The sequence below is a fragment of the Bison bison genome, unplaced genomic scaffold, assembly GCF_000754665.1.
Source record: "Bison bison bison isolate TAMUID 2011002044 unplaced genomic scaffold, Bison_UMD1.0 scf7180017864211, whole genome shotgun sequence".
Lineage (NCBI taxonomy): Eukaryota > Metazoa > Chordata > Mammalia > Artiodactyla > Bovidae > Bison > Bison bison.
The window spans coordinates 1,093,165-1,118,518 of NW_011494783.1; the positions used below are offsets into that span (position 1 = coordinate 1,093,165).

At 39.5% G+C, this 25,354-nt stretch overlaps 1 protein-coding gene across 3 annotated transcripts in view; it reads right to left on the bottom strand.

Annotated features, from left to right (window-relative positions):
* Positions 1–25,354, bottom strand: part of TPK1 (thiamin pyrophosphokinase 1) — a 395,885-nt gene that overhangs the window by 190,859 nt on the left and 179,672 nt on the right. For all 3 annotated transcript variants that reach the window (XM_010844870.1, XM_010844867.1, XM_010844869.1), the window contains one exon: positions 10,036–10,131. In XM_010844870.1, the coding sequence (XP_010843172.1) occupies positions 10,036–10,131 (96 nt within the window). The remainder of the gene's footprint in view (positions 1–10,035; positions 10,132–25,354) is intronic.

Below are 25,354 nucleotides of genomic sequence, written 5' to 3' on the forward strand. Positions count from 1 at the left end.
AGACTCTTGAGAGTCCCTTGGACTGCAAGGAGATCCAACCAGTCTGTTCTGAAGGAGATCAGCCCTGGGATTTCTTTGGAAGGACTGATGCTAAAGCTGAAACTCCAGTACTTTGGCCACCTTATGCGAAGAGTTGACTCATTGGAAAAGACCCTGATGCTGGGAGGGATTGGGGACAGGAGGAGAAGGGGACGACAGAGGATGAGATGGCTGGATGGCATCAGTGACTCGATGGACATGAGTCTGGGTGAATTCCGGGAGTTGGTGATGGACAGGGAGGGCTGGCGTGCTGCGATTTATGGGGTCGCAGAGAGTCGGACACGACTGAGCGACTGAACTGAACTGAACTGATAAATATAAATATATTACATAAAATATACCCTATTATATAAAATATTACAAAAGCAAAGAGTCGGACATGACTGAGCGACTGAACTGAAGTGATAAAAGATCTCAAGAGCTAAGTAAGGTGCACAACAATACATGACTTTAATACTACCACTACTGTTGTTATATTTTTATGAAGGGCTTTATATGTGGCTGACATTGCAGTAAGTGCTTTGCCTCATAACTCCCTGGTATGTGCAGATTATTATTCTGACTTTACAGATGAGAGAGTTGAGTCTTAAAGAACCAGTCATGCAGTGGAAAGAAAGTCAGCCTACCCCAAGCATCAAAGATAACCTTTAATTACAATGTGTTGGAGGCCAATACTTTTCATAATAAACATATTTAATACTTAAAACTGGTACAGATAACAAGCAGTGTAAAGAATCTGGACACGTGTCATAGAAGAATTAGTAGGAACTGTTACTGAAAAGATTCTTTCAGAGGATACATGCCAGCTAAGGTTTGCCAGAGTGTCCTTTGGAATCTGCCTTAATGTTACTGGAAATAAATTTATTCACTGAACAAGTATTTACTGAATAAGTAACTAGGAGAAAAGATTTAAAGCAGATATCCATTTAAAATAGAGGCTATAAATTTTAGTAAGGGAATGGAGTGAATGGGGCAAACAGGAAGACTAGTCAAATAAGCCAGGTAAGAAATGATAAAGGTCTGAACTAAGACAGCAGCAGTAAGACCGGAAGGAATAAAGTGGGCACAGGAGATATCTGCAGGATTATAGCAACTGCAACTAGCCATTGAGGGATGGTAAAAGGATAGTAAAATATAAGGTTACTCTCAGGTTTCTGCCAGGTGGATGGATGGCAGTGCCATTGAATGAGACAGAAAATAAAGAAAGAGAAAATGAGATTTTGTGAGAAAGATGATGAATTTTGGTTTACACTGAAATGAAGTTCCTCTGGCCTTCCAGTTAGTGGTTAGAAATAGGGCTTTGAAGTTCAGGATTAGAGACATAAGTTAGAGCGTTAATGGCACAGAATGATAACTGAAGCCCAGGGAAACAAGATAGAAGTAAAAGGCAGGTGTGACAGAATATCAATATAAGAAGAGCCGGGGAGAAAACGCAGGTGGTGATGAAGACCACGGGACTCTGATGGGTCGGGAGGGAACACAGGGACAAACAGGGTTACTCCTTAGGGAGTCAATCCTGATAAAATCACATCTTTGATTGAGTCTTAACGTACTCTGGTCTCTTGGGAAAACAGCAATGGTTGAGAGGATCTGGGTTGTCACGTAGTTTAAAAACACCAATTTCTAGCTAAGATTTTCAAGCAGGCATGGTTTTCATGTCCAATAACTGCCTAAACGGGCAGCAGACATGACTTGAAACTTTCTGAGGAAACACTTTAAAGTTGAAAGAGTCCACAGAAAGTTATTTTGATTGAACTTCATGCCTTTCTGTTCTATTTTACTAAAAGACATGGCATAGGAAGATAACACCATTCTCCGGTTATAGCATCTTGAAGACACTGAAATATGTTTTGAATAAACATTTTACTTCAAAATAATTTGAGACTTGGGAAAAAGTCGTGAAGATAGTTCAGGCAGCAATACCAATCACCAGTTCCCACTGATGTTAACTCACTGACCAGACACATATTAAAATACCTTTTTCAACTTGAGGTATTTTAGTATACACTCACATAACAAATCGCTAGCCACAGGTATTAGTTTCTGCAAAAGTCTCCTGGTCAATGATGTGCTAACATCTTATACAAACACGCCACATCTGTCACAACTAAAACTGACACTGGGCACCACGATTAACGATACTCTGGACTTTATTCACATTTCACCCCACTGCGTTTAGCTTTCAGGTCTCTCTTATCTACTCTGCCCTGAATTATCAATGATGATATTTACTATGATACTTTAAGGTGGCATTGACTAGATTTCTCTAATGTAAACACAGTATTTATTCCTCTCTAGAAGATATTTACACACACAACAGATTTATTGTTTTGCTCCAGATAAGACTGAAATCTTGACAAAGATATCAGCTCATTAGAGTGGACTTTACTGAAAACATCACAGTACCTTGGAAAATACTTCTCAGAGGACTATCATACAACTATCTTCCTGTACATATCTTATCATATTGAAAAAGTAATTAGTCCAATCAGATAGAAAGAGTCAATCGCTCAGTTGAGTCCAATTCTTTGAGACCCCATGGACTGCAGGCCACCAGTCTCCTCAGATCAGCTTAGTTACTCAGTCACGTATGACTCTTTGAGACCCCATGGACTGCAGCATGCCAGGCCTCCCTGTCCATCACCAACTCCCGGAGCTTGCTTAAACTCAGGTCCATTGAGTCGGTGATGTCATCCAACTATCTAATCCTTTGTGGTCACCTTCTCTTCCTGCCTTCAATCTTTCCCAGCACCAGGGTCTTTTCCAGTGAGTCAGTTCTTCGCATCAGGTAGCCAAAGAACTGGAATTTCATCTTCAACATCAGTCCTTCCAATGAATATTCAGGACTGATTTCCTTTAGGATGGACACTTGGATCTCCTTGCAGTCCAGGGGACTCTCAAGAGTCTTATCCAACACCACAGTTCAAAAGCATCAATTCTTCAGTGCTTAGCTTTCTTTATAGTCCAATTCTCACATCCATACATGACTACAGGAAAAACCATAGCTTTGACTAGATAGACTTTTGTTGGCTAAGTAATGTCTCTGATTTTTAATATGCTATCTAGGTTGGTCATAGCTTTTCTTCTAAGGAGCAAGCATCTTTTAATTTCATGGCTGCAGTCATCATCTGCAGTGATTTTGGCACCCCCTCAAAATAAAGTCTGTCACTGTTTCCATTGTTTTGCCATCTATTTGCCATGAAGTGATGGGAAAAAATGGACCAGTCTCCTATGTCCATGGAATTCTCCAGGTTGCCATTCCATTCTCCAGGGTATCTTCCCAACCTAGCAAGGAACGAGGTCTCCTGCATTGCAGGCGGATTCTTTACCATCTGAACCATTCAGATATAATAAGTTAGCCAATCAGATATAGTTAGTCTTAAATCTGATAAGCAGCAACAGTTATTTCATATGAATATTAAAAAAAAATTAGTCCATTACAAAATAATCATGTCCAATACTGACATTTAGCGGATAAAAATAGTTTAAAACTCTCCAATATCAGCAGGTGTGATTCAGGCACCTTTCAAATGACTAGTTCTCTCCTGGATCCCTTTAAAAATAGATTATCTCCCCACAGCCCTCTTGGTCTCTGAAAAGTAAGCCCCATTGGCCTTTGAAGCCACAAATCCTGGGGGCTCATCTTCCAGACACAGGACCCCCATGATGGGGAGCCTGATGCTGGGTTCACAACCCTTGCTCTCTGGGGAAAACCTCTATTAACTGTAATTAATCTCCTGTTTACAGGTCGCCCACCTGGGGGTATGAGTTTTGACATACCAGACTCCGCCCCTCCTACCTGTCTTGTTATGTTTTCTTTCTATAGATCTTTTCTGGTAGGCTTCAGTGCTTGTCACTGATAGTTGCTCTGTAAAGAGTTGTATATTTTGATGTGCCCCAGAGAGGAAGTAAGCTCAGGGTCTTTCTACTCTGTCCTCTTTGGTTCATGATTATCTCCACAGTTTTTATGGATATTTAAGTTAGTCACTAATACTAGTCTCTGTGTATATAAAATTCAGGCATTTGCTCTTATTTATGTAATACTTAGGGCTTCCCTGGTGGCTCAAATGGTAAAGCGTCTTCTTGCAATGCAGGAGATCCAGGTTCGATCCCTGGGTCAGGAAGATCCCCTGGAGAAGGAAATGGCAACCCACTCCAATACTCTTACCTGGAAAATTCCATGGACAGAGGAGCCTGGTAGGCTACAGTCCATGGGGTCACAAAGAGTCAGACACGACTGAATGACTTCACTTTCACTATGTAATACTTGATTTATTCAGCATCTTATATCATTTAATTTAAAAAACTGTTTATAAAAATAACATAGTATATCAATGGAACAAAATAGAAAGCCCAGAGATAAATCCACGCACATATGGACACCTTATCTTTGACAAAGGAGGCAAGAAGAGACAATGGATTAAAGACAATCTCTTTAACAAGTGGTGCTGGGAAATCTGGTCAACCACTTGTAAAAGAATGAAACTAGAACACTTTCTAACACCATACACAAAAATAAACTCAAAATGGATTAAAGATCTCAACATAAGACCAGAAACTATAAAACTCCTAGAGGAGAACATAGGCAAAACACTCTCTGACATACATCACAGCAGGATCCTCTATGACCCACCTCCCAGAATATTGGAAATAAAAGCAAAAATAAACAAATGGGACCTAATTAAACTTAAAAGATTCTGCACATCAAAGGAAACTATTAGCAAGGTGAAAAGGCAGCCTTCAGAATGGGAGAAAATAATAGCAAATGAAGCAACTGACAAACAACTAATCTCAAAAATATACAAGCAACTCCTACAGCTCAATTCCAGAAAAATAAATGACCCAATCAAAAAATGGGCCAAAGAGGTAAATAGACATTTCTCTAAAGAAGACATACAGATGGCTAACAAACACATGAAAAGATGCTCAACATCACTCATTATCAGAGAAATGCAAATCAAAACCACTATGAGGTACCATTTCACACCAGTCAGAGTGGCTGCAATCCAGAAGTCTACAAGCAATAAATGCTGGAGAGGGTGTGGAGAAAAGGGAACGCTCTTACACTGTTGGTGGGAATGCAAACTAGTACAGCCACTATGGAGAACAGTGTGGAGATTCCTTAAAAAACTGGAAATAGAACTGCCTTATGATCCAGCAATCCCACTGCTGGGCATACACACTGAGGAAACCAGAAGGGAAAGAGACACGTGTACCCCAATGTTCATCGCAGCACTATTTATAATAGCCAGGACATGGAAGCAACCTAGATGTCCATCAGCAGATGAATGGATAAGAAAGCTGTGGTACATATACACAATGGAGTATTACTCAGCCATTAAAAAGAATACATTTGAATCAGTTCTAATGAGGTGGATGAAACTGGAGCCTATTATACAGAGTGAAGTAAGCCAGAAGGAAAAACACCAATACAGTATACTAACGCATATATATGGAATTTAGAAAGATGGTAACGATAACCCTGTGTACGAGACAGCAAAAGAGACACTGATGTATAGAACAGTCTTATGGACTCTATGGGAGAGGGAGAGGGTGAGAAGATTTGGGAGAACGGCATTGAAACATGTAAAATATCATGTATGAAACGAGTTGCCAGTCCAGGTTCGATGCACGATACTGGATGCTTGGGGCTAGTGCACTGGGACGACCCAGAGGGATGGTATGAGGAGGGAGGAGGGAGGAGGGTTCAGGATGGGGAACACAGGTATACCTGTGGCGGATTCATTTGATATTTGGCAAAACTAATACAATTTGTAAAGTTAAAAATAAAATAAAATTAAAAAAAATAATAAATGGCTATCGGAAAAAAAAATAACATAGTATAAAGGGTTAAAAGGCATTGAGGTTTTAAACTGGTATGAGTTGAAATCTATACAGTTTGAAATTAACATCAAGTTTTCTGCCTAAATTGTGTCCAATACAAAGTCTCTTTAAAATAACAGAAACTAAAGTAACTGATTCTATTGCCATGTAATTCTAGGAAATATCCCAACCTACATTTTGGGAGAAGTATTATTCTTAGGGCCTTATCATTTAGATATCTTCCTGCTTTACCCTAAACAATGTATGTCTTACATTTTTCAAAACTTGGAGCAATAGCTTTTAATGTTTTCCCTTGTATTCCAGGGTTTAGATCTCAAATGTGTATCACAGCATCAAAAAATATATTTGCTCTTTGAAGATTCAGTCATATCAGACAGCATCCTGATAATGTATTATTCATGACTCAGCCACAGATAAACAATGTGGCTAATAAAAGCAAAGCATTAAAAAGCCACATGTATCACAGAACCCTTTCACAAAGGAATAAAAGTTCAGGAGGAGCAGGTTTTAAATAGGTAAATAAATAAGAAATAAGGAAATTTAGGGAAATCTTTTTTTATAATTAACCTCATGTTCTAGATAGTAAACTCCTTAAGGGTAAGGACAGATCCTAATCCAAATTCTACAAACTTCTAAAATGTTATATAGTATGGCTCTCAACATATTAAATACTACTTTAATTCATTTATACTATAGTTGGTATTTTAACATATATGCTAATACGATCTCACCAAATATAGACATTTGGATTACACATTCATATTTATAATTTAATAAGTGGAAAACCAGAAAAGTTTGATAATTTTCTAAGATTTATTAACTGGGGAAGAATAAAGGATTTTCTGATATAGTTCACGTGTTATTTTAGGAAGAAATCTGTAAAAGCCCTCATGGTGCTCTCACTTGAGGGTAGGAGAATGTGTGGAGGGAAATCTTTTATGATTTTCCTTTCTAATGTTTCTAATCTTGCTTTTCTCCTACTATTATATTAAATCAAAGACTGTGTTGTCACTCCCAGGTAAAACATAAACTCAGATGGAAGCCCACAGAGAGTCCTCAGATTTAACACAAACATCTTTTTCAGTCTGAACAGCAGCTACTTTGTATGGTTTTCACTGTGAGTTATGCGTTCAGTTGACCTAACCATGTTTCTAACAACAAAGTCATCACACCGTTCTCTGTCTTAAAATTCTTCAAAACACACACTGTTGCCTCACTGGAGTGCTAGCCACCTTTTCTGTATACTGCCATACTTGGCCACTATCTTCTCCCCTTTGCCATCTAACTCCTATTTCTTTCTTATGTCTTAGTCTTCTCTAAAAAGCCTCTCCCCTAAATGCATCATCTCCTGCTCTCCTGTGAGTTCCCTGAGCACCTCATATGCAAAGTGCTGCCATTTGATCATGAACAAAACAGACCTGATCTCAGCTTCATGGGCTACATAGTCAAGCTGGGAAGAAAGGCCTTAGCAAACAGAAATAATTAACACAATTATCAAAAGTGTTCAGAGTATCTTAACAGAGAAAAGAGGGAAGCATGGCAATGTAGAGCAGCGGAGCGTAACCCAGAGCAATGCTGGGGGAACGCCCTGGAGGGACTTCCCTGGTGGTCCAATGGCTAAGACTCTGTGCTCCCAAAGCAAGGGGCCCAGGCTCCATCCCTGATCAGGGAACTAGATTCCACATGCCTCAGCTGAGAGCTCACATGCCACAGCCAAAACCCCGCAAGTCACAAAGATTCCACATGCCACAACTAAGACCCGGGGCAGGCAAATAAATCAATGAATATTTCTGAAAAGTCCTCCGTGAGGATGTCAGGACTCCATCATGGCTTTGGCAAGAAAATAAAAATGTATTCAAGACATTCTAGTGGGAGGGAGCAACATATACAGAAACATCTTAAGGCAAAGGAGAAGGGGGAATCTAGACTCTTTTAGGAACAAGGAGAAAGAGGGGCTCATGAGGATGGGGAATGCCCTGGACCCAAAGCATGCCAGCCACGGAGGTGCCCTGTTCCCATCCTCCCCACAAAGACCTCACTACTGAGCTGTAAGGAGGGCAGCTGACTCTCCTCGCCCAGCAGCAATCCCTTTGTGACACACCACAGCCTGCCTCTGGGCCACATGCTTCCCTGGCAGCCTCCAGCCTAAGTACAGGGGAGAGGGAGGGTGTGGTCCTTTCTGCTCAACGCAGGAGTCCTCCAAAAGGTCCTCTTGCTCTGGGCCTCCAATGGCTCAGCCAACATTTTGCTCAGTTTGTTTCACAGATCAGAACACCTGATTACTCTACTCTCTCCTCCCAGCCTGAGGCTCTCTCTAGATTTTGGTTGTTGAGTTTGAGACACGATGGTTTGTTTCGTGATTCAGTGACTGAATACTGTATATAGATACTATCAATTAGACACAATAAACGACATTCACATCACTGCCTTCCCAGCTTCCAGTGGGAGCACTAGGAAAACCGAAACTATTGTGAAGATTTAGAACTTTCTTCGAAGAAATTCCACATCAGCGATGTCTGGATGAAGCTGCTAACTCTAAGTAGGCTGTTTCCCCTTTTCCTTAAACAAACAGATACTTACAGCAATTGGCTGCTGCAAGTGGCACATTTGGTACAGCTCAAGCCACCACAGAGATGAGAAATGTTCACTCAATTACTTGTGGTGAGTTTGTAGAGTGAGCTACTTGTCAACTAACAATGGTTACAAAAGGCTTTCCCCTTCAAAGGGAGAAAAGGATTGACTCCTTCAGCTTAGTAAATATACCTTAGACTAAATCTCCCAGAACTTCTGCAAAGGAGCAAGTTTTTATTAGGGGTGCCTCTCCACCACCAAGGCTGTCCCGCCACTGTGTACCAGCCGTGGGGTTAGACTGTATGAGACTCGGGGGTTGACCCCACTCCCTACTCCAGTCCCAGATAATCAGGTAACTTTCATTATCCTGTGCTGAAACCATGTATAGGTTCATGGAGAGATTTCAGGACTGAGGTCTAATGACGGTGGCAAGTGACACCCCTACCCCTCAATCCCTCTGATGTGAAGGCATAAAGAAACTGCTACAAGCAGCCACTGCAGACAGTCAGGGAGACCAGACTGAAGGCAAGAGCTACCCAGAGCCAAGACAGGAAGGAAGGAGACGTGAAATCTGCCTGCGCTGGGTCTGAATTGATCCTTTCCCACTCAAATTATTGCGAAAAGGCTGAAACACTATCCTGCTGCACTCTGAAAACCATCCAGTGTATAGAGATGCCGTCCTTGTATTCTTCCTTTAAAATGACTTGTTGGGGGCTTCTCTGGCAGTCCAGTTAAGACTCTGTGCATCTACTGCAAAGGGCATGAGTCTGTTCCCTAGTCCAGGAACTAAGGTCCCACACGCCACCAAAAAAAAAAAAAGAAAGGTTTTTTAATAAAACGACACATTGATCATGTATCTCAGTTTATCTCCCTGTCCTTCCCAGGAAAATAAGTCAATTGTCTTTCAAAGCTTCAGGTGTAATTTTGTGGATCTTCACTGGATAAAGGCTATAAAAAGTTTACATATCATTTCAACTGTCAAAAATACTGTAAAATATTAAAAATTACAAATGTGTGAATTAGCTAAACGATGTAATTATATGATTATACACTTGGATGCTAGGTGAAAATCACTACTGAATACCTTAAAGAGTCCATGCATGCAAAGTAACAGACATTCCTCTCATTTTTAAAACAGGTAAATAATATTTTATTTGTTTAAATAAGAATTTGCAAGGATGGCCAAATCCAGGCCATATTTGTTGGTCTTGCCTACATACCATATAAACACACACACATACATACACAGCTGTGCAGGGTGAAAACAACTTGGGATGGAGAGCAGCTACTTCCGTTAGGCTGAGAATGAGCTGTCAGTTTTGACTGCTATACACAAGGTCCACTTCACACATTTAGGGACCTACCACTCACTGGAAGGTTCCAGAATCTGTGACCTCTGATTCAAGTGTACATGTTAATGTTTTGGCAACTAAGTACAGATTTATTCATATACTGAAGAAACCTGACAAGGGAATCCAGATAATCAGCACAAAAGCAAATAATGATTTCAGGTGAGTAAAAATAGGATTTTTCACATCCTTGGTTTAAGATTCATAAACACCAAATAGGCATCGATCTTACCTGTAGGTCTTTTTCTTCTATCTTCTTTTGGAGCACTTCAAGGCACTTGGTAAAATCAGTATGGTCTTGATCAGGAGTTGAAATAATTTCACAGCCCTGTGTTAAATAAGATAAAAGGTAGAAGTTAGTAATGATGTCGACCGAGGAACAAGATCAAGAGCTATAAAAGCAGAGAAAGCATCACACGTATCCTATGATGCCTGTGTTATACCTTGATCATTAAAATCATTATCATTATCTTTCTTATTTCACATAACAGGACCTCTCAGCAATGATGTTAGACTACTAAAATAATGATCTGATTATGACAATCATTCTACCCAAAAAAGGTACAGCTAATACTACATTAATGGTCTTTAAAACTCACTGCTATGATAACATTTAAGATTAACATAAGGACATGGGCATGAGTATTATAAAATATACTCACAGTGAAATGACTTGAAACAAAAATGAAACTACTTCTGATAAGCGTTGAGTTTCTCTACTTTCTAAGTTGACTTACATGAATAGAAAAATACCGGCTAATGATGAACTGATGAACTACATTTTAAGTAAAATCAAGTTAGCTGTCCTATAAAATTCCTTTACAACACCTTTTTTCCCCACGTAAAAAGAAGGAGGAAGAGAGGTGCCTGTGTAAATGCGCCTCTTGGATTATCTTTTGGACACAATGACGTGAATCTCTAAGCTCTTTGCCTCCTCTACAGCAGATGTCTTACCTAGTGAAAGCACTGAAATCTATTATAAAACACCACGCACGTGCCAGCTTGCTGGCACTAGTGAACTGAGATGGTCCGAGAAACAGTGTTTTGGGAATGACACCGTCTCCTCCAGCGTCTTACAGAAGCAAAGGCGTGTATAACCAGAGCACGATGAGACTGTGGACTTCTTAATTCAGGAATAAAGCCAGGTGAGGTCTCTGACAAACAGCTGAGTAAGGGAAAGTTAAATATAATCTAGTATATAAAGGTGCCATTCAAAGAGTTCTCAAGGATACAAAACACCCATACTGGCTCTTAAATTATTCCAAAAACCATTCTCAGTAGATTTAAAGGTTCTCCTTTAACTTCAAGGTCTCTTGAAAGGTGTCGGGCTCAAGCTGTGCTTCATTCATTTATGACTATCCTACAGTGTAGTGACCAATGAAAAAATTAGTTTCTCATCATTCAAAAATATATTATGTTCTAAAAGATGCATATGTCATTTTTACAAGATCATCGATAAATACTTTCCCGACCCTAAAAGAACATTGAAATTTACTATAATGTCCAAGCAAGGATATAAAGTTGACTTCTCTCAGGCTAACACCCCTAAAAAAAAAAAAAAAGACACAAGAATATGCCAGAGCATACAGGAATATGATCAGAGAACAGGATATTAGATTGTCAACAAACCAAAAAACACTATATTGACACTTTCTGGAAGGCAGGCCTTATATTTTTATTACTGTTCCCAGTGCCTGGCACCAGTGTGCTATATAGTTAAGTGTTCAATAAATAAAATTCTTGAGGAATGAAAAGGTCTGTTGGCAAATGTGGTAGGAGAGAGTGGCATCTTATTTTACTGCCAAATATGGCAATGATTAATTATCTTCCTTTTTTAAGTACTGACCAGAGAAATAATCACTCCAACAAAGGGAAACAAAATTAAAAAGGCAAACAGAAACAGCAATACAAGAGATGACTAACAGATCATCATCTGCTTTCACTGTTATCATCCCAGAATCAACACAGATCCACAGGAAACCTTATAAAGAGAATCCAAGACATCACCTATGTAGTCCCACTATAATAGTCTGTAGATTAAGACAATAAAAAGAAGTTTAATTTGACTAAAAAACTGGACAGCAAGGTAGTAATTATCAGCAGGTCACATTTAGAAGCCCTATTTCTTTACTCCCACGACATGGGAACAAATTTCTAGATAACTGAAAGACCAAGGTCTTCACTGCTGCTGCTGCTAAGTCACTTCAGTCGTGTCTGACTCTGTGCGACCCCATAGACGGCAGCCCACCAGGCTCCCCCATCCCTGGGATTCTCCAGGCAAGAACACTGGAGTGGGTTGCCATTTCCCTCTCCAGTGCATGAAAGTGAAAAGTGAAAGTGAAGTCCCTCAGTCCTGTCCGACTCTAGCAACCCCATGGGCTGCAGGCTACCAGGCTCCTCCATCCATGGGATTTTCCAGGCAAGAGTAATGGAGTGGAGTGCCACTGCCTTCTCCAAGGTCTTCACACATGCTTAGCTGCTCAGTCACCTACAACTTTTTGCAACCCCACGAGCTATAGCCCACAAGGCTCCACTGTCCATGGGATTTTCCAGGCAAGAATACTGGAGTGAGTTGCCATTTCCTCCTCCAGGGGATCTTCCCAAACCAGGGCTCTAACCTGCAACTCTTGCGTCTCCTGAATTGCAGGCAGAATCTTTTACCACTATCCCCAGTTCTTACGATATCCCTAACGAAGCCCAGATCTTATGATATCTCTAAAGTTGGCTTCACAGAATATTAAGAAAAAAGCTACTTGAACTATAAGACCTAGGCGTGAATAAAATCTTACTTCAGCAACTTAAGATGGACACGCAGAGAAGCTTAAGTCAGGACGCAGAGACAGATTATCAGCACTGAAAAATTCAGACTGTATCTAAATTAACTACAAACGTCTAGAAACTCTAACCAAGGCATTTATTAGTCATCCACAGATTGTTAGAATGTTGACTAGTTTAAATGATCCTAATATTATCACAGAATGAGAATAAATTCACTAGAAGTAGAAACAGCTCCAGGAGTCCTCTCAGGGAAACTTTTGACACCTAGAAAGGAGACATGGAACATATACATAGGTCTTTGGCCAACGAAAGATGTTTTCACTGTGTTCTGGGTCTTACAATAACATATTAATATCTAGAAGAGGAAAAATATAAAAGTAAAGATGAAAAACTATCATGATCCTGCAGACAAGAAAAGAGTAGAAATGTGCTCATATTTATTTGTAATTATTGGTAATACAAAATAAGTTTCAATTTCCTGGAGTCATAAGAACTGGGCTTTATGAAGATATTCAAGATATCAGACTTGGCCAATTAAAGTATATAACATTCTAATAAACAGTTTCCAATATTAGTTTCCATTACATATGTGTATTTTACATTAAGATACACAGGAATTTTCCAAAATTTCCATAAAATTCAACTACTACTATTTTTAATTTTTCTCAGTTGCCTTATTGCCTTTTATATATATATATATATATATATATATATATCAGAGAAGGCAATGGCACCTCACTCTAGTACTCTTGCCTGAAAAATCCCATGGACGGAGGAGCCTGGTAGACTGCAGTCCATGGGGTCACTAGGAGTTGGACATGACTGAACGACTTCACTTTCACTTTTCACTTTCATGCACTGGAGAAGGAAATGGCAACCCACTCCAGTGTTCTTGCCTGGAGAATCCCAGGGACAGGGGAGCCTGGTGGGCTGCCGTCTATGGGGTTGCGCAGAGTCACACACGACTGAAGTGACTTAGCATAGCATGGCATAGCATAGCATATATAAATATATAATATATATGTTTTAGGATATATATTTTTTAGGATACAAATTATTATTTTATAAGCCAGCAAGTAGCTCCAATCTCATATTATGCATTTTTCTTGGGTAATTTTTCTCACTCTACAAATAGAAATTTAAGTAAGAATTATAATAAATAGTTTGTTTTATGAATACACCACTTTTTCAAAATGGATTATTTTTTTATAATACATTTTATTGATTCCTTTTTTTTATTGATTCTGTTTTATAGTAGAATTGGAAAGAAAAAGACTTGGATTGACATTACAAATTTCAGTGTGTCAAAATCAGAGCTATTCTGAATTTGTTCTAACCTAAAAAGGATCTTTTGAAGATGTAGAGCCACAATGCCCAGTCTAAAATGCTTTTCAGTAAACTGAGATGTTTTTAGCCCTAACAATATAAAACTTAATTCTCTTAAAAATCAGAGAACCTCAAAAGTTATCTTAAAATAGGAATATTAAAATTGTGATCTATTGATAATTATCTTTCTCATTGAAGTCAATAATAAAATGTAACATTTGATTACTCATCTTGTTATTTGAGATATGAGTCACTTTATATAAATTATGATCTTGAATCTCAAAGATAACCTTATAAGGTAAATGTAATTATCACATTTTAAGATATGTAAACTGAAGTATGTGCTTAGTTGCTCAGTCAAGTCCCACGCTTTGCGACCCCATGGACTGTAGCCTGCCAGACTCCTCTGTCCACAGGGACTCTCCAGGCAAGAATACTGGAGTACAGAGAGTTTAAACAACTTGTCCAAGGTCACACAGCTGATAAGGATAGAGTATGTGATCAAAGCAGCCCATACTCTTCACCTACCATGCTTTGTACTCAACCCTGTTTACAATAAACTTTGGGTATTTTGGAAGGTTTAAGCATAAAAATGCCTTTATAATTTATGAAAAGTGAAAAGTGTAGTCGCTCAGTTGTGCCCAACTCTCTGTAACCCCATGGACTCCAGCCCGCCAGGCTCCTTGGTTCATGGGACTCTCTAGGCAAGAATTCTGGAGTGAGTTGCCATTTCCTTCTCCAAGGGATCTTCCTTACCCCAGGATTGAACCTGGGTCTCCTGCATGGCAGATTCTTTACTGTCTGAGCCACTGGGGAAGCCCAATTTACATGACTCTTTATTTAATTGGTTTTCTCCAGTTTTTACCTGAAAAGTCTTTAACTGTCAGGCAGACATGAAACCTGCCTGACTGCACGCTGCTTCCATTGTAGCCCAGTAAGACTCAGCGTATCCACAAACATCTGAAATGGGCAATGAATGCTTGGTTATCTTTTTCCTTCCTTTTTTCTGCATTTCCAACTATATGTATAACTATATTGTCACTATATCATTTATGATATAATTCACTTTTTTGGCTATTAAACATCTTTCTGATCAATATCTCTGTGTAGAAGTGTTTATTTCTGATTATTTTTCTTAGACTTGAATCCTAAAAATGAAACTACTGGAAAAAATTATAAGAATCTTTTTTATGACCCCTTAATAGATTGCCAGAGTGTTTTCTAGGAAAGCTGAAAATACGAATATTCCTACTGGTGTATGAGGATAAAAAAAGTTTCTTCTTTTAAAATGTAATACTAGGAAAGATAATTCATCATGAATTTCTTACCGTGAATTAATTTACTTGCTATACTTCCTTCTTAATTATGAACAAATCATTAAGGAAAAGCCTTTCATTGGAGTGGAAGGGAAAATAAAGATAATTCTGGAGTGTGAAGCAGGGTGGGTACTGGAAGTGGTTTGCCCAACTGAAGACTAAGGTGCTAAAGGACAATATGACAGAAAAGGACACTTTTGGGATGGGAAATAGGTGTCAACCAAGGGTAAAGAGGAGGGGGCAAGAAGATGTCAAGATCACCTTTCAAGTTGGCTCTGAAAACATGAAATTTACTATCCCATCAAATTAGAATATTGGTAATTTTTTAAAATAAAGCAATCATATAATATGAGTTTTGTGGTGTCTTAAAATTATAGCTCCCACGCACTATTTTCCCCTCTCCACTACTGAAGCAGCCTTTCTTTTTGTATGTCGTTTTTCAGTCCCTAAGTCGTGTCCAACTCTTTGTGACCCCATGAACTGCAGCATGCCAGGCTTCCCTGTCCTTCACTATCTCCCAGAGTTTTCTCAAACTCATGTCCACTGAGTCAGTGATGCCATCTTGTTAGGATACATTCAAAAATATTTAGGGAGATACACTCAAGAGTCTTAAAAAATTGAATATATTACATTTTTAATAATGAGGTTCCATAATCTTTTATTAAACTGCATTGACCAGAACTCTGTAATAAGAAATAGCCTGCCAGATTAAGAGAACAGCAGGCATAATGCAAAATGACTTATACTCTGAATAATCAAAGATAGAGATCTAAAATTAGCCCAAACTTGTTCTCAAATTTGCTAAGAAGGAGAATAGTTACATAAAGCCAATTGGAATCTAAATGATCTATGTTCCTTGATACAGGTATGAAAATTGGCTTTTTACCCTGTAGAGATGTTATCACCAAAGTAACTATTTCCCACTTGCCTCTTTATTGTATAAGGCATACTATGGTAGATTGCTACTTCAGTTTTATTTACCAGACTTCTAAAAACATTTGTACTTTTCAAGGTAGAAATTATCAAGTGACAACTGATGAGAAACAATTTCTTCAGCAAGAATGTCACATGATTAAACTCTTAAAAACTCTTAAGTGACAGATTGCCTAAAATAATCAAGTGTTCTCTTTCTGTTTTTCTACATGGTATACAAAAGAAAAGAATAAATGTAATTTAACCTTGCAACAATTCTCCATTCAATCCCAAACACAGAGAGACACTCTAATCTGCTATAATCTTCACTGCCCTAGGTGTTGTAAAATAACCTTTCCTTTCAACATGGCATTGAACAAAAACTTTAAACATTTCAAACAAGAAAAGCACCACTTCTATTAACAGAAGTCAAATGTCATTTTAACACAGCACAGGGTCTCAAATGATGGCTTCTTGGCTAAAAGCAGAGTCAAGAGTTCCCAGTGGAAGAGGGTGCCTAAAAGATTTAACACATCAGGCTCAAAGAATGCTTTTTTATAGCCTGTTTGCAAGGCTGCCCTTTGGACTGGTCCTGGAGGACCTGAATGGCAAACAGTTCCCCATACTGACAAACAAACAACTTTCCCCAACAGTGGCTCACTGTGCCTGACTCATTTGTACAAACAACACGGTTTACACCGAGAACCTGTTTTGTTATGGTTGTTGTTTGTTTGGCCCCCAGTAAAATTTTGGGCATTAAGTCACCAATGAGCTTCCCTGGTGGCAATGCATCACACTTACAATCTGATTAAGTGCATCCTCTGTGACTCCACTGGGAAAAGACTCTTTTGACTAGAGACTCATTTTCTCCAGAATTTCTCCCCCAATGCCTTTCCCCTTAGCTGATTCTGCTTCCCAGCCTCTCTCTGTAATAAATCACAGCTGTGAGTCTGACTATATACCAAGTCCCATGAGTCCTCTAGTCAATTATGGATTGTGGAGCCCATTGTGGGAACCCTCAAGCCAAAGAGCTACAGATCCTTCCTCCCTTAGGAGGCCTGAATAAGCTTCTACTTTATAATGTTCATACAAGCATGCAGACCCAGAGATCTGGTCTTGTCTGGGTGCTGTTCCTTCACACCCACTACAAACATGCCAAGGATGGAACTGGTCTCCACTGGCTCTCTTCCGAGTCTCCCCAAAAAGGCAAGGATGTGGGTGCGGGAGCACTGAAGGAATCGGGGTGGGGGGGTGCTCAATTACTCAGACCTCAGCAGACACAGAAAAGGGAAACTGAATACTCACAAAAGGAAGCTGCAACCTGTGAAACTCATTTTCACTTTACTTGGAGAAAACTCCTTTTCATCCAGAGAGTTATGGTGTAATGGCCAGAAAAGTGCATGCATTCTGAGGTCAGAATGCCTGCTTAGATCCTAGTTAAACCGTTTCTGACCTGGTAAACTTGGGTGAATCGCTCAACCTCTCTGTGCTTCCATATTCAACTGTAAAATGTAGGTGACAGTTCCAACCTAATAGAATGTGACGTAAGGATTAGTAAAGTGTTAGTTGCTCAGTCCAACTCTTTGCGACCCCATGACTGCAGCGCACCAGGCTCCTCTGTCCTTGGGATTCTCCAGGCAAGAATACTGGAGGGGGTAGCCATTCCCTTCTCCAGGCAGGCAGATTCTTTACCATTTGAGCCATCAGGGAAGGCTCAGACTGTAAAGAATTACATGAATTTATAAATGAAAGTAAGAAAGGATTATATGAATTTATAAACGTAAGTACATATAAAAGTGTCTGGTATCCTGGAAACACTTCAAAGTAATTACTGCCTAGTACTCTTTTCAAGGTTATGTTGGGATGGGAGGGAGTTTCAAAAGGGAGGGGGTATATGTATACATATGGCTCATTCATGTTGAGGTTTGACAGAAAACAACAAAATTTTGTAAAGCAATTACCCTTCAATAAAAAAATAAACACATTTAAAAAAAGGCTCTGCTGAGACTTTCTCACACCAATCTTTAAAGGTAGAGAAAACCTGAAACACAACAAACTTATAAGTAACCAACTGTATTTCAGCCTTTCAGAAACCAATATACTACCCTAACTGTTAATGGATAAAGGGTAGTTTCTCAACAGTCAAACTCACTTGAGAAATATACTACTAAGGTAAACAAAATTAAAATTTTGGCAGACTTACTTAAAATGATACTGTGCGTGGTGAATTTTCAAGAGGGACCTACAGAATGTCAAATTTCACAAGTGCTTGTGATCACAGAAGTCTTTTTTTATACCAAGTATTGTGTGGCACTTCGTGTGAATCTTTTTTATACCAAGTATCTAAAGGCAGCATTAGACACCTGAGTCATACAAGCTTTCAAGAGAATCTACTAATTGCTGGTATCCCAGAATGAATGACAGAATTCGGGTTGCAGGAGATCACATATTAATAGGATAAGGAGGAATTATGGTACAAATTAAAAATTAAAATTATGACAACAATTATTTCAATCAGGTTCTGCAAGGAAAAAACAAAGGCAGGAATACGTAACAGCTACAGATGGGGAACCTGTGGGAGAATTGATGAGAAGGGGGTTCCATGAGCCAAATGAATGAAGAGAGAGAAATGGTAACAGAGACCCCAGAGTTAGAGGAGAAGCAGCAGGCTGGCCTGGCCCTGGAGTCGTGGCTGAGGCACTGGAGAGGGCTTAGAAATTTAAAGAGCTTCCCTGGTGGCTCAGACAGTAAAGAATCTGCCTGCAATGCAGGAGATCTGGGTTCAATCCCTAGGTCGGGAAGATCCTTGGAGGAGGGCGTGAAAACCCACTGCAGTATGCTGGCCTGGAGAATTCCAGGGACAGAAGAGCCTGGTGGGCTACAGTCCAGGGGATCACAAAGAGAAATTTAAAGGGCATAGGCTTCCCCTTTTTAATGCCTTAAGCATGTTAAATTAAAACAAAACAGGCTTTGAAAAATAAAGACAATTTGAAAGGACTACAATTGAGGCAAGCACAAGAAGGAAGGTGTATTCCTGAGACAGACTCAACATAAAGTCCCCTGCCTGTCTCATCGTTTCCTTCCTGAGATGCTAATAAGCAAAAGCCAGCCAGTTGTAAGAATATAAAGTGAAGAACCTGTCACTCAATTGTCAGTGGAAACTGCCTGTCTATAATTCCCTTAACAAAGCCTTTATAGCTCAGCATATGTTAATTAGTTTTAAAGCTTAAGCCTAAGAAACTACTGTACTCAGGGGATATATATATGTGTGTGTGTGTGTGTGTGAGTTATCCACTTAAAAAAGTATATCAATAAATGGAATTGAGCTTTATATATTTACACAATTTTCTCCATCTGGCGTAAGAGTCAAACTTGCTAATGTTTTAAATTTCTCCTAGTCCAGCTTGCTGTTTCTCTAAATTAATTAATTTTGGACTGCCCTGGTGGCTCAGATGATAAAGAATCTGCCTGCAACGCAAGAGAAGATTTGATCCCTGGGCCAGAAAGATCACCAATATTACCATGTCTAAAATATGCTGACATCTGGCTGGGCAGAAGTGGGTGAGAGACATAGCTAAAGGCGAAAATAATAAGATACGTGGGATTAGGCAGAGCAATGCAGATGTTTTTCACTGAAGATTAAAAGCATCTGTCCAGATTCTGTTAAATTTAAACAGAATTGAATCCAAGGCATTGTCAAACTCAAAAGAATGTTATCATTGATTTTGATTATGAAGCAAATTAATGTTCATAAATTATATACTTATGGAAAACAAATGATTAGAAATCCCTTTAAAACCAATGTTACTAAGGATAGTTATTCAAAAGCTCATAAGTAAACAATTTTGCAAAGTAAAACAAAATACTACCACTTTACATTAACATATTCTTTAAGCACTTCGAGAGCTCCTCCACATGTGTAACATTCAGTTCATCAGTTCAGCTGCTCAGTCGCGTCAGACTCTTTGCAACCCCGTGGACTGTAGCACGCAGGGCCTCCCTGTCCATCACCAACTCATGGAGCTTACTCAAACTCATGTTGATCGAGTTGGTGATGTCATTCAACAATCTCATCCTCTGTCGCCCCTTCAATCTTTCCCAGCATCAGGGTCTTTTCCAGTAAGTCAATTCTTCACATCAGGTGGCCGAAGTATTGGTGCTTCAGCATCAGTCCTTCCAATGAATATTCATGACTGATTTCCTTTAGGATGGACTGGTTGGAACTGCCTGCAGTCAAAGGGACTCTCTCAAGAGTCTTCTCCAACACCACGGTTCAAAAGCATTAATTACTTGGCGCTCAGCTTTCTTTATAGTTCAACTCTCACATCCATACATGACTACTGGAAGAACCATAGCTTTGACTAGACGGACCTTTGCTGGCAAAGTAATGTCTCTGCTTTTTAAAATGCTATCTAGGTTGGTCATAGCTTTTCTTCCAAGGAGCAAGCGTCTTTTAATTTCATGGCTGCAGTCACCATCTGCAGTGATTTTGCGGTCCCAAAAAATAAAGTCTCACACTGTTTCCCCAACCATTTGTGGTGAAGAAATTGGACCAGTTGCCATGATCTTAGTTTTCTGAATGTTGAGTTTTAAGCCAACTTTTTCACTCTCCTCTTTCACTTTCATCAAAAGGCTCTTTAGTTCTTCTTCGCTTTCTGCCATAAGGGTGTGTCATCTGCATACTTGAGGTTATTGATATTTCTCCCAGCAATCTTGATTCCAGCTTGTGCTTCATCTAGCCCAGAATTTCTCATGATGTACTCTGCATAGAAGTTAAATAATCTGGGTTACAATATACAGCCTTGATGTACTCCTTTTCCTATTTGGAACCAGTCTGTTGGTCCATGTCTAGTTCTAACTGTTGCTTCCTGACCTGCAAACAGATTTCTCAAGAGGCAGGTCAGGTGGTCTGGTATGCCCATCTCTTTCAGAATTTCCAACAGTTTTTTGTGAGCCACACAGTCAAAGGCTTTGGCGTAGTCAAGAAAGCAGAAGTACATGTTGTTCTGGAACTCTTTTGCTTTTTCGATGATCCAGCGGATGTTGGTAATTTGATCTCCGGTTCCTCTGCCTTTTCTCAATCCAGCTTGAATATCTGGGAGTTCACGGTTCATGTACTGTTGAAGCCTGGCTTAGAGAATTTTGAGCATTACCTTGCTAGTGTGTGAGATGAGTGCAATTGTGCAGTAGTTTGAGCATTCTTTGGCATTGCCTTTGAGATTGGAATGAAAACTGACCTTTTCCAGTCCTGTGGTCACTGCTGAGTTTTCCAAATTTGCTGGCATATTGAGTGCACAAATCTTTTAGGATTTGAAATAGCTCATTTGGAACTCCATCACAGCCACTAGCTTTGTTCGTAGTGATGCTTCCTAAGGTCCACTTGACTTCACATTCCAGGATGCCTGGCTCTAGGTGAGTGATCACACCATTGTGATTATCTGGGTCATGAAGATCTTTTTTATACAGTTCTTCTGTGTATTCTTGCCACCTCTTCTTAATATCTTCTGCTTCTGTTAGGTCCCTACCATTTCTGTCCTTTATTGAGCCCATCTTTGCATGAAATGTTCCCTTGGTGTCTCTAATTTTTGAAGAGATCTCTAGTCTTTCACATTCTATTATTTTCCTCTATTTCTTTGCACTGATCACTGAGGAAGGCTGTGCACTGTCACCTGCTTATTTAGCATATAAGGAGTACATCATGAAAAATGCCAGGCTGTATGAATTATAAGTTGGAATCAAGATTGTTGGGAGAAATACCAACAACCTCAGATATGCAAAAAAAATATCTCCCAGCAGTCCCATGGACAGCAAAGAGAACAAACCAGTCAATCCTAAAGGAAATCAACCTTGAATATTCATTGGAAGGACTGATGTTGAAGCTGAACCTTCAATATTTTGGCTACCTGATGCAAAGAGCCAACTCATCGGAAAAGACCCTGATGCTGAGAAAATTTGAAGGAAGGAGGAGAAGGGGACAACAGAGGATGAGATGGTCAGAGGTCATCACCAACTCAATGGACATGAGTTTGAGCAAGCTCCGGGAAATGGTACAGGACAGGGAAGCCTGGCATGCTGCAGTCCAGGGGGTTGCAAAGAGTTGGACATGACTGAGCAACTGAACAAGAGATATGCAGATGATACCACTTTAATGGCTGAAAGTGAAGAGGAACTAAAGAGCCTCTTGATGAGGATGAAAGAGGAGACTGAAAAAACTGGCTTAAAACTCAAATTCAAAACTTAAAATTAAAAAAATGAAAACCATGGCATATGGTCCCATCACTTCATGACAAATAGATGGGGAAAAAGTAGAAACAGTGACAGATTTTATTTTCTTGGGCTCCAAAATCACTGTGGATGGTGACCGCGGCCATCAAATAAAAGACACTTGCTGCTTGGAAGAAAAGTTATGACAAACCTAGACAGCATACTGAAAAGTAGAGACAGCACTTTGCTGAGAAAGGTCCATATAGTCAAAGCTACAGTTTTTCCATAAGTCATGTACAGACATGAGAGTTGGATCAAAAGAAGTCTGAGCAGCAAAGAATTGATACTTTTGAATTGTGATGCTGGATAAGACTCTTGAGACTCCCTTGGGCAGCAAGGAGACTAAACCAGTCCAAAATATTCATCAGAAGGACTGATGCTAAAGCCAAAGCTCCAATACTTTGGCCACTTGATACAAAGAGCCAGCTCACTGGAAAAGACCCTGATGCCGGGAAAGACTGAGAGCAGGATAAGGGGACGGCAAGGATAACATGGTTGGATGGCATCACCGACTCAATGAATATGAGCGTGAACAAACTCTAGGAGGCTGTGAAGGACAGGGAAGCCTGGTGTGCTGAAGTTCATGGGCCTGCAAAGAGTCTGACGTGACTTAGCAACTAAAGGACAAAACCAACATAATTTAATAACCTATTGGTTTGTTTGGTCACTCTTTGTGTAGCCCAACTATTGCAGTTCTACTCTTGCCACCCCAAAATTGGGGGTGAAAGACACTGCCATGATGGAAATGTGAAGGGAAAGCATCCGATTCTCACACTGACTATCATTGCTTTGCTGGCATTCTTTCCTGGGGATGTTAATTACCTTGTGCAAGAAACAACAATCCTGTCCAACAGACCAAATATGTAAGCTGTTGAAAAGTAGTGGTAGGCACTGAATCCTAGTTTTCACAAAATTCTTTTCATAAAAAAAAAAAAAAAAAAGGACACTCATCCAAAAGCTGTCTCTAATTCTATCATTTTCCTAAAGTCTTTTAAGTTTTTTCAGCCTGAGCTTCCACATCATAAAATTTAGCTAAATAACACAGTTCAATGTCTATTACATTTTAAACTATTTTACATTTTTATCATTATATTTATAACCTATTATTATCTTCTATCCTATACATCTACATTTATGGAAAAACAATTTATTCTGTGACTCTTTAAGACATTAAATACTGCAACTAGTTCCTAAACATTCTAAGTTTAAGGAAGCATGCTTTAAAATCCCATTCCTATATCCAGTAAAAACCCCAAAGACTATACAACAATGAAAGAATATCAGAAGTTACATGAGATATTACAGTTTCTTCAAAAGGTCTCAGGAAACTGAAACACATGAGGGCATGATTGATGGAATAATTAAAAAGACTGAAGTGGGTGATTTTAGCCTTGAATCAAGGAAACACTGACTGACTCAGAAAGTGAAAGATATAAAGTAAAATAAAATATCAAGGGGAAAATCTGTAAGAGACATTCCTCATTCTGAGTTCGTATTAGTGAACCAGGCAGAGAAGAACTAAGACAAATGGGCAAAAGGGGAAACACAAAGATGTCACAGCTATCTGAAAAGGAGGCTTTATGGAATAAATTAAGAATGGCATACCATATGCCTTGGGAAGTGGACGGCAATCAGTTGGTCAACTGCAATCATATCATATCTATATGCTTAATATTAAAACTATCAGCATGGAAAAACACATGGACAGTGACAAGTCACACTGCTACTTATTTGAAATTTCAGATTATGCTTTGGCATGGATCCAGTGGTACACCATGGCTTCACTAAAATGCAGTTTTCAAACTGCTGCATGTTAACAAGAGGCATAATTGTACATCCTAGTTCTTATCCCGTGGACCATATGGAATTAAGCGGTGGATGAGAGCTTGCCCCCTTGCTTGTCCAAAACCCAAAGGAATAAATAATTTAAGGGTTATATACATAAAGACTAATGATTAAGTGGTTGGGATGTAACCTAACTCGAAGAAGGTTATGCATATAAAGATCTAATCAAAGAAAATTTGCTACTGGTTATGTTTTCCTCTTTCTTCTTACATAAAAGTGAAAAGTTTGCGACCCCATGGACTGTAGCCCACCAGGCTCCTCTCTCCCTGGAATTCTCCAGGCAAGAATACTGGAGTGGGGTGCCATGCCCTTCTCCAGGGGATCTTCTAGACCGTGAGATCCATCCAGGGTCTCCTGCATTGCAGGCAGATTCTTTACCATCTGAGGCATCAGGTTACATATTACTAATTAAACACTAAGAATGCACTGTGATGATATGAAAATATTTTTCTCACTGCCTAACAATCCAGCTTTATCAGTACTAAGTCAGATGATCCTTGCCTACTGATATTGACGCCCTTGTGCAGCCTTTTTACATACTTACCAGGGTTAATCTGTACGACTAACAACATCTGGCAGAAGAGACAGGAAGATGATATATCACTGATGAAATCAGGTTATAAAAAAGACCATGATTTCTGTTTTGGCAAGCTCTCTTGCATGTATGTTTTCTTCCCCGCCCCCCCTCTTTTCCTGGAAAGCTGTCTGCCATGATGTGAGCAGCCCACTGGCAAGGAGCTGACACCTCCAACCAAGAGCCAGTGAGAAATAACAGCCAGTAAAACCAACAACCAGAGCAATAATCGCGGAAACAATTTCTGTAGCCCCAAGGGAGCCCTGAGATGCCTGAAAAACCAGGCTTTGTTATAACTTCATGAGAAACCTTGAACCAGAACCACCCTATTATTAAATATTTGACTCTCATACGTCTTACCAAGAGACTCTGAGAAACACTGTTTGCTGTTTTTTGTTTTTAATTGGAGATAATTGCTTAACAATGTTGTGTTGGCTTCTGCCATACAACTGATGTGAGTCAGCCGTAAGTATACATATGTCCCCTCCCTCTTTAGCTGCCCCGACCCTATCCCACCCCTCCAGGCCATCACAGAG